The sequence below is a fragment of the Zootoca vivipara genome, chromosome 13, assembly GCF_965207765.1.
Source record: "Zootoca vivipara chromosome 13, rZooViv2.hap1.1, whole genome shotgun sequence".
NCBI lineage: Eukaryota > Metazoa > Chordata > Lepidosauria > Squamata > Lacertidae > Zootoca > Zootoca vivipara.
The window spans coordinates 34,963,002-34,977,450 of NC_142596.1; the positions used below are offsets into that span (position 1 = coordinate 34,963,002).

Genomic DNA, 14,449 nt, shown 5'->3' on the forward strand with positions numbered 1-14,449 from the left:
CCGTTCGCGTGGGCCCCTCCTCCCGCTCGGCCCGCCCTCCTTCCCCGGCTGCGTTGCCTGTGCTGCGGGCGGTGTTGCTGCTGCTGCTGCTGCGGGCGATCGGGGCCCGGGCCGGGCTGTGGCGGTGCGGCGAGGCCGGGGCGATCGGTGCCCGCCGGGCTCCTCCGGGCGGGCCGGCAGCGGCGGCTGCTGCGGCTGTTTCTGCCTGGGCGGCATGAAGGGGAAGGAGGAAAAGGAGAAGGAGAAGGAGGGCGGCGGCGGAGGCGGCGCGGGGCTGACGGGCGGCGGCGGCGGGCCCGGCGTGGGGCTGGTCGGTGGCGGCCTCGGAGGCGGCAGCCCGGAGAAGAGCCGCAGCGCCCAGGAGTACAAAGAGCAGGGCAACCGGCTCTTCGTCAGCCGAAAGTACCCGGAGGCCGCCGCTTGCTACGGCCGGGCCATCGTGAGTCGGGCCTCTGTTTTGGGGGGCGGGCGGGCGGGGAGAGAGCCCGGAGATGGCCTCTGAGCATGGACAGAGTGCGCTTAGTTTGAGAGGCTTGGTCTCGCTTTCGAGGGGGAGGGGAGAGGGGGCTTCGTTTGAGCTCAGGCCCCGGACTTTATCCTGAGTTGGAGAGGGCGGGTCGTGAAGAAAGGGAGTGTGTACCTCTGAGCATGGATTGAGTGCTGAGTGTTGTTGTTTAAGGCTGGGCGGAGCGTTGGATGGGGCGGAGCGAGAGCGGGAAGAGGAGGTGGAGGAGGAGGCTCAGGCCCCTGAGCCTTATCCTGGGAGAATATATGGGAAGTGGGGAGAATGCGTCTCTGGGCATGTGCAGAGGGCTTGCTCTCAGGTATGGTGGCATAGGAAGCAAGCTGCAGGGTGACCAAGACTCAGTTTGAGTTTCCCAGCTGCTCCCCAGTGTTTTGGGATTACCCCAAGAATAGCTGAAGGGGAGTAAGAAAAGAGCCCTCTGAACATGGGTAAAGTGCATGCTATGTAAAGCATAGGGACGTGGGTAGCGCTATGGTCTAAACCACAGAGCCTAGGGCTTGCCAATCAGAAAGTCAGTGGTTTAAATCCCCGCGATGGGGTGAGCTCCCATTACTCGGTCCCAGCTCCTGCCAACCTAGCAGTTCGAAAACACGTCAAAGTGGAAGTAGATAAATAGGTACCGCTCCGGTGGGAAGGTAAACGGCGTTTCAGTGCGCTGCTCTGGTTCGCCAGAAGCGGCTTAGTCATGCTGGCCACATGACCCAGAAGCTGTCTGCAGACAAACGCCGGCTCCCTCAGCCAATAAAGCGAGATGAGCGCCGCAACCCCAGAGTCATCCACAACTGGACCTAACGGTCAGGGGTCCCTTTACCTTTACGGTACCTTTATGTAAAGCCTGGCATCAGACTGCAGGGTAGGAGGACACTCAGATGATGCAATAGTGGTGTAGGAGGTAAGTGTCCTTTAGATCGCTGAGCCTTTTCCTCCGAGATATGAAGGGAGGTGTGACCAAATAACATGGCCCTCTGAGCACCAGCAGAGTGCTTGCCCTCTTGAGACAGATGGGGGTGAGGTGGGGAGAGGAGATAAACTGGGAGATGCCAATGCCGGAGTTCAGTCACAGCCTGCCGCTTAGGTGAGGCTAGGCTTACTCTAAAAATAATTTGAAGGGGAAAGTGGCATGGGCACTTTTATCTGAGCATGGGCAGATAATGATTCTGGCCCTTGATTTGACAGGGGTAAGGTAGGGAGAATGGTGGACATTAAGAAGCAAACCTGGGCGTGTGACCAGGGCTCTATTTGTGCCAAAGCTCATCCTTCTCTTCCCCCTGCAAAAAAAACCTTGTTTCAATGTTAAGTTTTATCTTCAGTAATGTGTGGTAGGAGGCAGTGAGGAAAGACAGCATTTCTGAGCATGGGCAGAGAGCATGCTGCCTTTTGCATCAATTTGGGAGGCAACAGGGATGAAGTGAGCAAAGTGGGAAAGGGCCATAGCTCAGTGGTACAGCATCTGCTTGCATGCAGAAGGCCCCAATTTCAATTCTCAGGCTGGGCTTGGAGAGAACCCTACCTAGAATCCTGAAGAGCTGCTGCCAGTCAGTGGAGGCAGTACTGAGCTAGATGGACCAGTGGTCTGACTCAGTATAAAGCAGCATCCTGTTTGAACCTCCAGACTTGTTTTTCACTGCAAATTCACTTGGTGACCTTTTGCCAGCCACCCTTCTCTGTAAGCCTCAACCCTTCCAACTTTGGACAGTTCTGAATAAAGGTCCTGCCTTCCATGTTTGAGTACAGATTAAAAATGAGTTCTTAGGTTGTCTTCAGCCAGATTTCACTACATATGCCCCTATCCATATCTGCAAGGCTGATAACACCACAGGTTCACATTTAACAATGAGCACTTAGTGGCACTTCTGCACATTATTACTATTGGGACTCAGAATACATGATTCTCTGGTTGCAATCATTCTGTCTCCAGGGGTTTCCCTGAGATCTGCACCAGTTCTCTTCACTGTTTTGAGTCCTGTGATCTTTGTTGTTGTTGTTTAGTCGTTTAGTCGTGTCCGACTCCTCATGACCCCATGGACCAAGGCACTCCTGTCTTCCACTGCCTCCCGCAGTTTGGTCAAACTCATGTTCGTAGCTTCAAGAACACTGTCCAACCATCTCGTCCTCTGTCGTCCCCTTCTCCTGTGATCTACCTTTCAGATTAAACTGCTGCATGCTACTTTTTTTTAAAATGGTAGTCGCCTGCCTGGAGAAATAATGATAAATAATCAGCTGTTCAAATGATACAACCTCACAGACAAGAGGGATCGCTCAGTCAGTAGAGCATGAGATTCTTAATCTCAGGGTCCTGGGTTCCAGCCCCACGTTGGGCAAAAGATTGCAGGGGGTTGGATTAGATGACCCTTGTGATCCCTTCCACCTCTACAATTCCGTGATTCTTTGAAGAGATACTGGGGCTTAAACCTTTTTCGAAAGCCATGGCTTAGGCTTGGCAGCCCTTTCTCTGATTCTAAATGGATTGTAGGAAATGCACTCTGCCCACGCAAAACAAAACAAAACGCTACTTGCGGGGTGGGGCAAACTCAAAATCTGACTCTGTACTTAAACGACTGACTGGTGCAAGTTGAGAGATCAGTAAGACGGAACTCGCCTCTCATTCTGTAGTGGTTGTAGCCTTGCCCCATATGTACTTCAGTGATTCCACTCTTCTAGAGCTGTTCCCAAGAGGTAGTCATGGGAAGCTGCTGTTCAGCACCATTGGAGTTGTCCCGTGGTGTCCCACAGACTTTGGTCTTGTCCCCCATGCTATTTAACATCTATGTGAAGCCTCTGGACTGTCATCCGGAGATTTGGAGGGGAGTGCCACCAATGTGCAGATGTCACCCAGCTCTATCTCTCAGTTCCATCTGAATCAGCAGAGGGAGTTGAGGTGCTAGGCCAGTGCTTGGAGGCAGTGATGGGCTGGATGTGGGCCCATAAACTGAAGCTGGATCCTGAAAAGACAGAGGTGTCATGTGCCCTGAGTTCTCACCTTCATTATACAGCTCCCAGTGAATGCTGAAGAGACACCTCTTAACACTGGCTTTTGACCCTTGAGGTGTCTATTTTTAAGACCTTCCTTATTTTTGAAATTGTAAGGTGTTTTAAATTGTTTTTCAATGTTGTGTTTTAATGCTGTAACCTGCCCTGGGACCTTAGGGTGAAGGGTGGGTAATAAACAACAACAACAACAACAATTTAAGAAGTAGAGACCCGTCTAAAAATGATTTCTTCCAAGGATAGGATGCTGCCCTGTTTGTCCATCTAGTTTGGTAGTGGCCACACTGACTGGCAGTGGCTCCTTTCGGATTTCCCTGGTGGTTCTCCCCCCCCCCCCTCTGCCTGAAGATGCTGGGGTTTGAACCCAGAACTTTCTGCATGTATAGCATGTGCTCTGCTTCTGGGCTATGACATGTCTACTAACAAATAAAGTAAGTTTCTAGTCCCCATGAAGAAAAGGCTGTATTAACCCGAAACCCATGAAGCTGCCTTATAACAAGTTAGAGCAATGGCCCATCTAAGCCACCCTGCCTGGCAATGGCTCTCCTGTGAATTTTAGATGAGGGTCTCCCCCAGCCCTACCTGGCGATTGGAAGGATTGAATCTAGGGCCTCACCTTCCCCCATAGATCCCTTGAGGGCTGTTTTAGTCTCCCATCTATCCCCTCATGCTTATACTGTATTCTCTTTCTTTTCTTTTAGAACCGGAATCCCTTAGTGGCAGTCTATTACACCAACCGCGCCTTATGCTTCCTTAAGATGCAGCAGCACGACAAGGCCCTGGCTGACTGTAAGCATGCCCTGGAGTTGGACAGCCAGTCCGTGAAGGCGCACTTCTTCCTGGGGCAGTGCCAGATGGAGATGGAGAACTACGACGAGGCCATTGCTAACCTTCAGAGAGGTAAGCTGGCTCTCGTTTCCAGGATAGCCGAGTGGGTATGGGTGTGTCTTTCTGGGTACCGCCTCTCAGTGCAAGGCGGTCACAAGTTGACCAATCAGTTAAGTAGAATTGATCATAGTTGCCTTGCACTGAGCCAGACCATTGGTCCATCTAGCTCAGTACTTTACACTGACTGGCAGCCACTTTCCAGGATTTTAGGCAGGGATTTCTCCCAGCCTTTGCCAAGGTTTGAGTCAGGCATCTGCCCAAGTCGAAATGAATTCTGTGTCGCTTAACAATCCAGCAAGGACAGCTTTGCCTTTGGATAGCGGTTTTAGCCAGGGAGTCTAGCGCAGCTTTTAACTTGAGAGCAATTGTGGGTCCTAGCCTTTAGGCATCAAAATTGTATTCAGTCAGAAACTGTGGTTTGTTCATACTGCTTTCGTAGAATGAGCCAGGACCAAGCCATGCTTCCAATCTGGCTTGTTACAAAACCACAGCTTAAACAAACTTCAGTTCCCCTAGTTCAGGCACCACCACCAATTCAATTTATATACCGCCCTACACCCTCAAGTCTCAGAGTGGTTCACAGGATAAAATCAGAATATAAAACCATGAAATACATAATCAAAACAAAAACAACCCTGTAACAACCCCCCCCAACACATTTTAAAAGGGCATAGGATGTCAATCAACCAAAGGCTTGGCTGGTTTGACTAAGTGGAGGTTTCTTTTCTCCTTAGAATTGTAGAGTTAGGAGGGACCATGAGTCATCTAGCCCACCCCCTGCAATGTAGGAATCTTTTGCCCAATGCGAGGCTCAAACCCACAACACTGAGATTAAGAGTGTCCTGTTGTACCTACTGAGCTATTCACAGGGCTGAGAAAGAAAGGAGCGGGGTATCAACTTGAAAGTCCTTCAGGTTTGTTCATGTGTATGGGCAGTCAGTGCAGACTTTAGTGCACTAGAGTGGTATGCCAGCAATGGTCTGTCCCCATCAACAGTCCAGCCACAGCCTAGTTTTGCCCCAGCTGGAGCCTTTGGTACAGGCCCACATAGAGCACACTGCATTGCAAGGTCTTTATTTCAGCTCCTCCTTGATCTATATTCCCCTCTACTCCAGCCTACAACTTAGCCAAAGAGCAACGACTGAACTTTGGGGACGACATCCCAAGCGCTTTGCGGATTGCAAAGAAGAAGCGCTGGAACAACATTGAGGAGAAGCGGATCAACCAGGAAAACGAGTTGCACTCCTATCTCACCAAGCTCATCATGGCAGAGAAAGAGAGGTAAATGGGGAGTGATGGCAGATATGGGTGGAGAAACACTTGAAGAACAAAGGGGACTTTGTGTGTGTTGGGTGCATAGCTTAGTTTATATACTGCAGTGGTAGAGAAGCTTTTTCAGCTACACTCCTTTGTTGGGCAGTATTCAGGGCCCCATGCCAGAGGTGGACAGGGGCAGAAGCAAAGTGGGCAGAGCAATGGATGCGATGAGTAGCCTTTGTACAGTAGGTTGCACTACAGCCACACACAAGCCAGAGGTTTATACACATGGGTGTAAAAGCAAGGATGTGTAAGCAAGATCCCAGCAAGCAAGATGCACCATCACAATCCAAAACCCCTTTCCAGCCAATCAAAGGCACTTGAGGACCTTGCAGAGGACGAGTGGCCTGGGGAGATGGCATGAGCTAGGGCAGGGGTGGAGATCCTCAGTCCTCCAGTTGTTGTGGGACTACAACTCCCATCAGCCCCCACCAGCATGGCCAGTAACCAAGACTGGTGGAAGTTGTAGTCCAGAAACATCTGGAGGGCCAGAGGTTCCCCACCTGTGACCTGGAGAGAGTCCTATGGGCCAGATTGAGAGGTCAGGAGGGCCATAGTCAGTCAGCCATGGGCCTAAGGGCCTCTTCCCCACACAGCTTGCTTGCTTACTTACTACATTTCTGTGCCCGTCATCAGAGTTCTCTGATGGGTGGTTTACAAGTAGAAGTTAAAACCATAAGGAAAAAAACTGGAAATCTAGAACAGACTAACGTGGCACAGAGTGAAACCAAAGTAAAGCAGGTTTTTCACAATAACATGAGAAGGACTTGGAATTTTAAAAGCTGCCTCGGAAGTCGTAGGAGTTGTCTACTCCCACTGACAGCAGCTACCTGGCTTCTCGGGGAGATAAGGTTCTTTCCCATCAGCCGCTGAGCATGGATCCTTTTAAGCTGAGGGTGTCAGGGACTGAAGCTGAAACCTTTGCATGTGTTGTGACCCCGAGCGGCGGTGCCTCCCCGCAACTTGCGGTGGCTTCTGACCTCCCTCTCCCAATCTCCGTGTTTCTTGATAAATGACATAAGACAGGTACTCTAGATCAGGCCAGTGGTCTGACATCCTGTTCTCACAGTGGCCAACCAGAGGCCCGTGGGATACCTGCAAGCAGGACCCAAGCACAAGAGACCTGCCCCCTCCTGTTCAGAAGGATTACTGCCTCCATTGGCGGAGGCAGAGTATAGTCGTCATGGCTGGTAGCCCTCGATAGCCTTGCCAAGCCTTGCCCAATGCCCACTTCTCTTTTAGGGAGTTGGATGAATGTCGACGGGCGCAGGAAGAAGAGAACGTGGAGGAAAGTCGGAGCCGCGTGCAGCTGGCCAACATCGAAGCCAAACACGTGAGGACCCTTGTCAATCTTTGCCCGGGCTCAGCCTATCTATTTTAAGGACCCTCGGTTGACTGTTTTGTTTGGGTTGTCACTGCTTGGGTGTCAGCAGCTGTGGTGGGGTGAGACATCTGTCCCTCGCTCCCATTAACTGTGGGGATCTGCCAGTGTTCAGCCCTGCTCAGACCTCAACCCTGAGGTCTTCTCAGAGGGAGGAGCAAGGAAATTGGGACCTTTTGGCAGTTTTCTACATTGCCAGTGTCCCAGAAATTCCAGTGGGGTGTCTCTTGCTAAACGTTTGCTCCGAGTAAACCTATTGAAGTGGCTATTCAATGTTCATGATAGAATCCTAGAACTGTAGTGCTGGAAGGGACCACGAGGGTCATCTAGTCCAACCCCCTGCAATGCGGGGCTCGAACCCACCACTCGGGAGTCTCATTCTCTACCGACTGAGCTATCCAACCCCCTACAATGCAGAAACCACATCCCAGACAGATGGCCATCCCACTGCTGTTTAAAAACCTCAGTTTTAGTGGGTCTACTCTAGTAAGACTAATCTTGGCTGCAACCCAACAGATCCAGGTAAATCCCTGTTCTAGGACTGGAGGACCCTCACCACCCGCCTGGGTTGCTGTCCAGCTCCCTGGTCCCAAGATGTCCCCCACAGCCGAAAGGTCAGAGGGAACCTAGCAGGATTGTACGGGGAGCTGTTGAAAAGCCCAGGATATGCTCAGGAGAAAGGTGTGACAGCATTCCACGTGCAATTTAGGAACACGAGTTCGAAACTCTACGGAACAGGTTACTATTGCGCAGTTTGTTCTGATACGGAAGAACTGGACATACCTGTCTCTTGTTTGCTCCCAAGGAAGGTGTCTAGAGTGGCACATGGACTTCCTGTCTGTTCAGGGATGTATACCACAGGCTGGCATAACTGAGTTGGCTGCAGTGTTTGCATCTCAAATTAAAACGATTTGTAAGCAACTTTTGCAGCAGGAGTGGAAGAACCTGTGGGCCTCCTGATGTTGTCAGACTCCATCATCTCTGACTGCTGGCTGTGCTGGTTGGGGCTGATGGAAGTTGGGATCTGACAACATCCGGAAGGCTGCAGGTTTCTCCTGCCCCTGTTTTTACAGAAGTGCTAAGAGGTTTCAGTTTCTGTACTAATCTTGTTCAAATCTTTAACAATGGAAAATTGTATTTTTGGTTTCTTTTTCCATGTGTGTGTAAATTTGGAGTTCTATGGACCATTCATAAACTTGACCTGAACTGCTGTTTTATAAAGAGGTGCAATTGTCCCTCTTGTTTGTCTGCATTCAACATCCAGATATGACAATTTTCCCCATTTGTAGCTAACTGCAAGGCTGGCTTAATTCCCCTACCCGCTTTCTGCGTTGAGCCTCTGCTCCTTCCTGCTAAGGGATCTGTTTCTCTTTTAGGAAAAGTACCTAGCAGACATGGATGAGCTGTTCTCCCAGGTGGACGAGAAGCGGAAGGTGAGGGCAAGCTCAAGCAGAGGGCCATGCTCCCCGGCTCCACTTACGTATTTTCTCAGCTTTTAAATTCCAGCGTTCTTCTATTATGGAACCCAAGGCAGTGCCCATGGGGATTCCCAGAGAGCTTGGGAAGTTCATTTTTAAAAGGAATGAGTTCGACATGTCTAAAAAAAGGAACAAATTTCAGTTAGCTTTTGTCCCTTTTCAAAATGAACTAATTTGGTTCATGTTTCATTCAAAGTTCAAATTCATCCAAGTTCACGGGAGCCCCCTAATTGAAGTTGATTAGTAGCGTGAGTTTTGGTTGGCCCAACCTGGGTAAATCTGCACATCAGCCCTCTCAGATCTTTCAATCGGCAAGTGAAGTCTTGTTGGTGTGGCTCTGACTTGTGATAGGGCCTTTTCAGTGCTGACTCCCCCAGTTGTGGAATGCCCCCCCCCCCGTGAGATCTGTCTCCATCATTATTAACTTCCAGGAGTAATTTGAAAACATTTTTGTTTGCCCAGGGATTCGATGGCTGAATGATACTGTTCCTGGCAACCTTTAGATCATAGAATCATAGAGTTGGGACCCTGAGGGTCATCTAGTCCAACCCCCTGCAATGCAGGAATCCTGCCCACAGCTCTCCCTGGGTGGGCTCAAATCACCAGCCTTCTGGTTAACAGCCAGATGCACTGACCCATGAGAAAATGTTTTTAACTGATTTTAGAATTTGTTTTTATAATGCTCATATATCCATATATATAAAAATGTAAACTGGGCATGTGGGTGTGTTTCCACTTTTCACCAAAACCGCTTGACCGATTGAGGTGAAATTTTGACACATCACATGCAAATGTCCGAAGGCTAGGAAAGTTTGCGTAGACAGATGTCACACCTGCGCAATGTAAAAACTCCAAAACCCCATGTTTCAGAACACACAACTCACCCAAAAGTGCATGCTGGGGAAAAGAAGCCAGAAGAGGTTGCAAAACAGCACCCTCTAGTGGCGGCTACACTGGTACTGCACCTATAAAACCTTTCCTCTCCACAGCAGCTTGGCTTGGCTTTACAGACTAGGTCGAAAGGAGATGGGGACTCGCCTGGGTGGGTGTTGGGGGGAGGAGGGGACGGAATAGGTCATGGATCGGGAGATGGTGGCGGGAAACACAGGGATGAGCCACAGCAACGTGTGGCCGGGCCAGCTAGTGTATATATATATATATATATATATATATATATATATAGAGAGAGAGAGAGAGAGAGAGAGAGAGAGAGAGAGAGAGAGAGAGATGAGTTTGTCACCCTGGGTGCCTTTTCGGTAGAAGGACAGGATATCATCATTATCATCTTTATTTCAGACTGTTAAGATCAAATTTTTTATTAAGACTGCCAAAAACAGGATATAGCCAAACACAAACATAAAATATATGCAAGAATTACACATGAAAAACTGGACCTATACATAAATTAAACGTTCATATTAAACAGAATCTTAACTCTCGAGAGAGGCTCCATGACCTTGCCTAAGGTGAGCTGCCTTCACTGCAAATTCAGCTGTATTCAGACATTGCACACCTGTCTGAACCAAACAGCAGATAGTTGATTTAATTTGACTGTTAGAAAAGAGCGAGCTTGACTATAGATGATGTGCCCACATGTCACAGGGACCATTCTCTTTCAAAAGGCATTCCCTCGTATGAGAGAAATGAGAGTGTGTGCCTGCTAACCACATTATTATATGAAATTCTTATGCCAAAATAATTTTTAAGCTGCTGTGTTATTGGAGGTCCCTTTTTAAAAATCAAAAGCTTTTTTTGGATTAACCCCCCCCCCCATGGATTAACTCAGGTGATACCTTAGCCCTCCAGAAGTTTCAGAACTCGGATCAGCCCTAGCAAGCATGGGCAATGGCCATGGATGATGGGAGTTGTAGTTCAGCAACATCTGGAGGGCCAAAGGTTCCCCATACCAGAATTAGTTGACTTGCGCACTGCAACCATATTTTATTTGGTTTCGAAACATTTCCTGCTCTTCTTCAACGGAGCTCCTATATGAAAGTTACCCACTGGAGCCTCACGACGACCCTGTCAGGTAGGCTCGCCTGAGAGAATGACCAGCCCAAAGTCATCTGCAGCTGAACAGGAATTGGAAGCCAGGCTTCTCCAGTCCTCATCTCACTGTTCCATCCATCACCCATCACATACCCTATAAGAGGATATGGGGAACCTGTGGCCCCTCCAGATGTTTCTGAACTACAACTCACATCAGCCTTGACCATTGATCACGCTGACTGGAGCTGGTGGAAGTTGGGTGTCCCAACAGCTGGAGGGCCCAGAGGTTTCCCCTCCCTACTTGAAATCTGCCTATCTAAGCTGAACTCTCGTTTTCTCCTTTGAGCCAGAAGCGTGACATCCCGGATTACCTGTGTGGGAAGATCAGCTTTGAACTGATGCGAGAACCCTGTATCACGCCCAGCGGGATCACGTATGACCGGAAAGACATTGAAGAGCACCTCCAGGTAATGCAGGCCTTTTGGCACGATGGGTGTGCAGGTGTGAATGGTAGTGACAGGGTTCAGAAGGGGAGGTGCATTGACTTCCTAATATAGAACAAATGTGACAACACCTTCCCAAGCCCCACAGCTTGTGTTTGGGAGGAAAAGTTGAGTTTCTTGCCCAAAGAGCAGAAATGGGAATCCTTTGGCTTGTCAGCTGTTGCAGAACTACAATTCCCATATCCCTGCCCATTGGCCATGCTTGCTGGGGCTGATGGGAGTTGTAGTTCAGCAACATCTGGGGGGCCAAAGGTTTTCCCCATGCCTGCCTTAGAAGAGAAGATGGGGACTGTGAGAATTTCAGAAGCCAGGAGGGGGCTGGACAAGGGGACCGGTATCGTAGGGTGAGCCGACTGGCAGGACCAGCACAAATACGAGAGTTCTAATGTAAGACAAAATGAAAAGGCCACCAGAATAATTTCTGCAGAAGAGAGAAACGGGGGACAGCTGCGTGGTTTTTATATTAGCTATTCATGTTGCATTCAATCAACAGAATTGCATCATATTTCTGTGCAGACCGCAGCTATACCACGAATTGGTAGAAGGGGCTCAGATATCACACACACACACACACACACACACACACATTGACAGGATGTGCAAGAGGGGCCACTCTATCTCTGTATTCAGCTGGCTGCAAAGGGATGTAGATGTACATGTGTCAAGTCCCGTTCCCCCCCCCCCCCATGAGGGGATCCTGATTGGAGCAGGGTGTGTCTCTTCACCCCCACTCCTTGTATCAAGGAGCAGCTCCACACGCATAGATGGGTCTTGGATAATAAGGCGGTATGAGAGGTATTTCATCTGGGTAAGCAAAGGCAGGAGCCCCAATGCCTGTCCCGAGAGAATGCCTGCAGTATCTCTGGATGAGTTACTGCTCTGGCCAGGAGCCCTTCCAGGAGGCCTCTGAAGAACGCAGGCACTTCTGCCACAACTTTGCACCCGATTTGATGGGATCGTTCTGTAATCCACGGTGCAGCAGGGCTCTCTGCCCTCTGATAGTTCTCACTTCCAGTCCTTTCAAAGATGATAGAGGGGACATAGTTTTTGACCCCTCTTTCATTGCCGTCCCACTGGCCCTCCCCTAAATTCAGGCCAAACCTTTGCCCTTTGAAAGGTCATCAAAGGGCTAAAAAAAATAGGGTTGGTATCCAATGCTCGGGGTCAACCTGTTGAAATGAACAACAGAACTTACTCATTTCAGCAGGCTTACTCTGATGAAACATTAAACCATTTTTAGGGATTTAAAAAAGTGTCTCTGATTTCAATCCAGGTAGGGTGGGAAAACTGTCAGTGCCTTATGCAACAGATTTTGGGGGGAGAGGGGGCCCTGAATCTAACCATATGGCACCTGGTGGGAGCATTTTTCTTGCGGGAGACGTGAGAGGCTTCCTGGCCAGCCGCCTGACTGACTCTCTTCTGGGTTCTTTCCAGCGCGTCGGCCACTTTGACCCCGTGACCCGCAGCCCCCTGACCCAGGACCAGCTGATCCCCAACCTTGCCATGAAAGAGGTGATAGACGCGTTCATATCGGAAAACGGCTGGGTAGAAGATTACTGACCACCCTGCAGGCGAGAGGCTGTGCTTGCAGCCTCCTCATGGCGTTCCCCAGCTGCGGCAGCCAAGGCCACCGGACTGCTAGAGACTGGCTCTCTGAGCTCACTGGGCCAGTGCCATGCCTTACTCACTGTCTGTCTCGCTTTCCCTCCTCTTCCTGCTCCGGCTGGCCGGGCCGCCTCATCCTGTGCCAGCTCGGGGGCCGGTCCGTCACCTCCCTGGGGTGGGCCAGGGCTGCAGAAAAGCCTCCTTGGTGTCGGCTTGCTCCCAGGCCACTTTCCAACACGGGCGAAGCCGGGAGCCTCAGGCCTGGCTCTGAGGTGGTGGGGAAGGCCAGCCCTGTTTCAGGAAGAGAGGCGAGGAGGGAGGCCCACAGCAGCACTTTCCCCCGAGGGCCACGAAATGCGATGTGTGAGGGGCAGACACCCCATAGTGGCATGTGAAGGATACGTCGGCCCCGCAAACTGCACCCCACAACCCTCCAGGCAGATGGACACATTTCCCTCAAAACACACACACACACCCCTTCCCACTTTGACTATGCTGCTGCTGCTGTTGGGCTCGCCCTTTGCGGCAAGCGACAAGCTGAAGGGGCTGGACTGCCCCCCCCCCGCCCAGTTCTCCCCAGTTCCCCTGGCTTGGCTTTGAGCTTTTTTCCCACTCCTTTCTCTCACTGTACAAAGTTTTAGGTTCTCCCCTTCCCACCTCATTCCATTTTTTCCTGCCTGCCCAGGATAGTTGGGTTTATTTTTATTGTTTGGCCTCTTTACTCTGTAAATAAATAGCCACATATTTTGGGCTGGGTGGTGGAGGCGGGCACAGAGATCTAATAATTATTATACAGACGACTGGAATTTGGGTTCGGTTGGGGGAAGCACCTGCTTGTGTGCGTGTGGGAAGCTGAGCCCCCCCCCCCGGCTCTGTTCCAGGTAGTTGTTTTCCCATTAAACCACTGAAAGTTCCTTCTTCTTGTTTTTTATTTAAAGCTCCTCCCTAATAACAAAGGGATATTTTGAAGCATTGTTAATATTTTTGTGGGGAGTTTTAGTCCTTTAAAAGGGGGGGGAAGAGATTAACATGCAATATCTCCAGTTTTGGTTACACTGGTAAATAAATATCTGAGCATGAAATTTTGAAGAGGGTGGTGGTTTTGTGGGTGAGGGCAGTTTCTGTTTAAGGTGGTACAGAGGCAACTGTTAGAGGTGGATCTCTTGGCTAGGTGTTGGTGTGGTAGGAATCTCCCAGCTTTTATTTAAGTGTACACACCACATTTTCCCACTAACATTATGAATGTGGTACGTGACAGGCTCTTGTTACGGGTGCCAGTCAGCCACACTGTCTTTCGGGGCCTCCATTACACGTCCCATTTCCCCCCTCAGCAGTCTGCATCCTGTGCCCACTGCCGTTTGTTTTTTTGTTTTTGGTTGTTTAGTCATTTAGTCGTGTCCGACTCTTCGTGACCCCATGGACCAGAGCACGCCAGGCACTCCTGTCTTCCACTGCCTCCCGCAGTTTGGTCAAACTCATGTTAGTAGCTTTGAGAACACTGTCCAACCATCTCGTCCTCTGTTGTCCCCTTCTCCTAGTGCCCTCCATCTTTCCCAACATCAGGGTCTTTTCCAGGGAGTTTTCTCGTGAGGTGGCCAAAGTATTGGAGCCTCAGCTTCAGGATCTGTCCTCCCAGTGAGCACTCAGGGCTGATTTCCTTAAGAATGGATAGGTTTGATCTTCTTGCAGTCCATGGGACTCTCAAGAGTCTCCTCCAGCGCCATAATTCAAAAGCATCCATTCTTCGGTGATCAGCCGTCTTCATGGTCCAGCT

General features: G+C 50.1%; 1 protein-coding gene across 1 annotated transcript; it reads left to right on the plus strand.

Moving 5' to 3' along the window:
* Nucleotides 1–196: 196 nt before the first annotated feature.
* Nucleotides 197–13,589, plus strand: STUB1 (STIP1 homology and U-box containing protein 1). Its single transcript, XM_035131923.3, has 7 exons — nt 197–439; nt 4,216–4,414; nt 5,518–5,683; nt 6,962–7,052; nt 8,477–8,533; nt 10,918–11,034; nt 12,505–13,589. The coding sequence occupies exons 1-7, from the start codon at nt 215–217 to the stop codon at nt 12,628–12,630; spliced, it is 981 nt and encodes a 326-aa protein (XP_034987814.1). The 5' UTR covers nt 197–214; the 3' UTR covers nt 12,631–13,589.
* Nucleotides 13,590–14,449: the final 860 nt, after the last annotated feature.

Excerpts from the sequence above, each read along its gene's own strand:
- STUB1 (XM_035131923.3), top strand. The coding sequence starts at position 215 with ATGAAGGGGAAGGAGGAAAAGGAGAAGGAGAAGGAGGGCGGCGGCGGA. Across the intron at positions 4,415-5,517 it reads CATTGCTAACCTTCAGAGAG|CCTACAACTTAGCCAAAGAG; the intron begins GTAAGCTGGCTC and ends CCTCTACTCCAG. Across the intron at positions 7,053-8,476 it reads CCAACATCGAAGCCAAACAC|GAAAAGTACCTAGCAGACAT; the intron begins GTGAGGACCCTT and ends TTTCTCTTTTAG.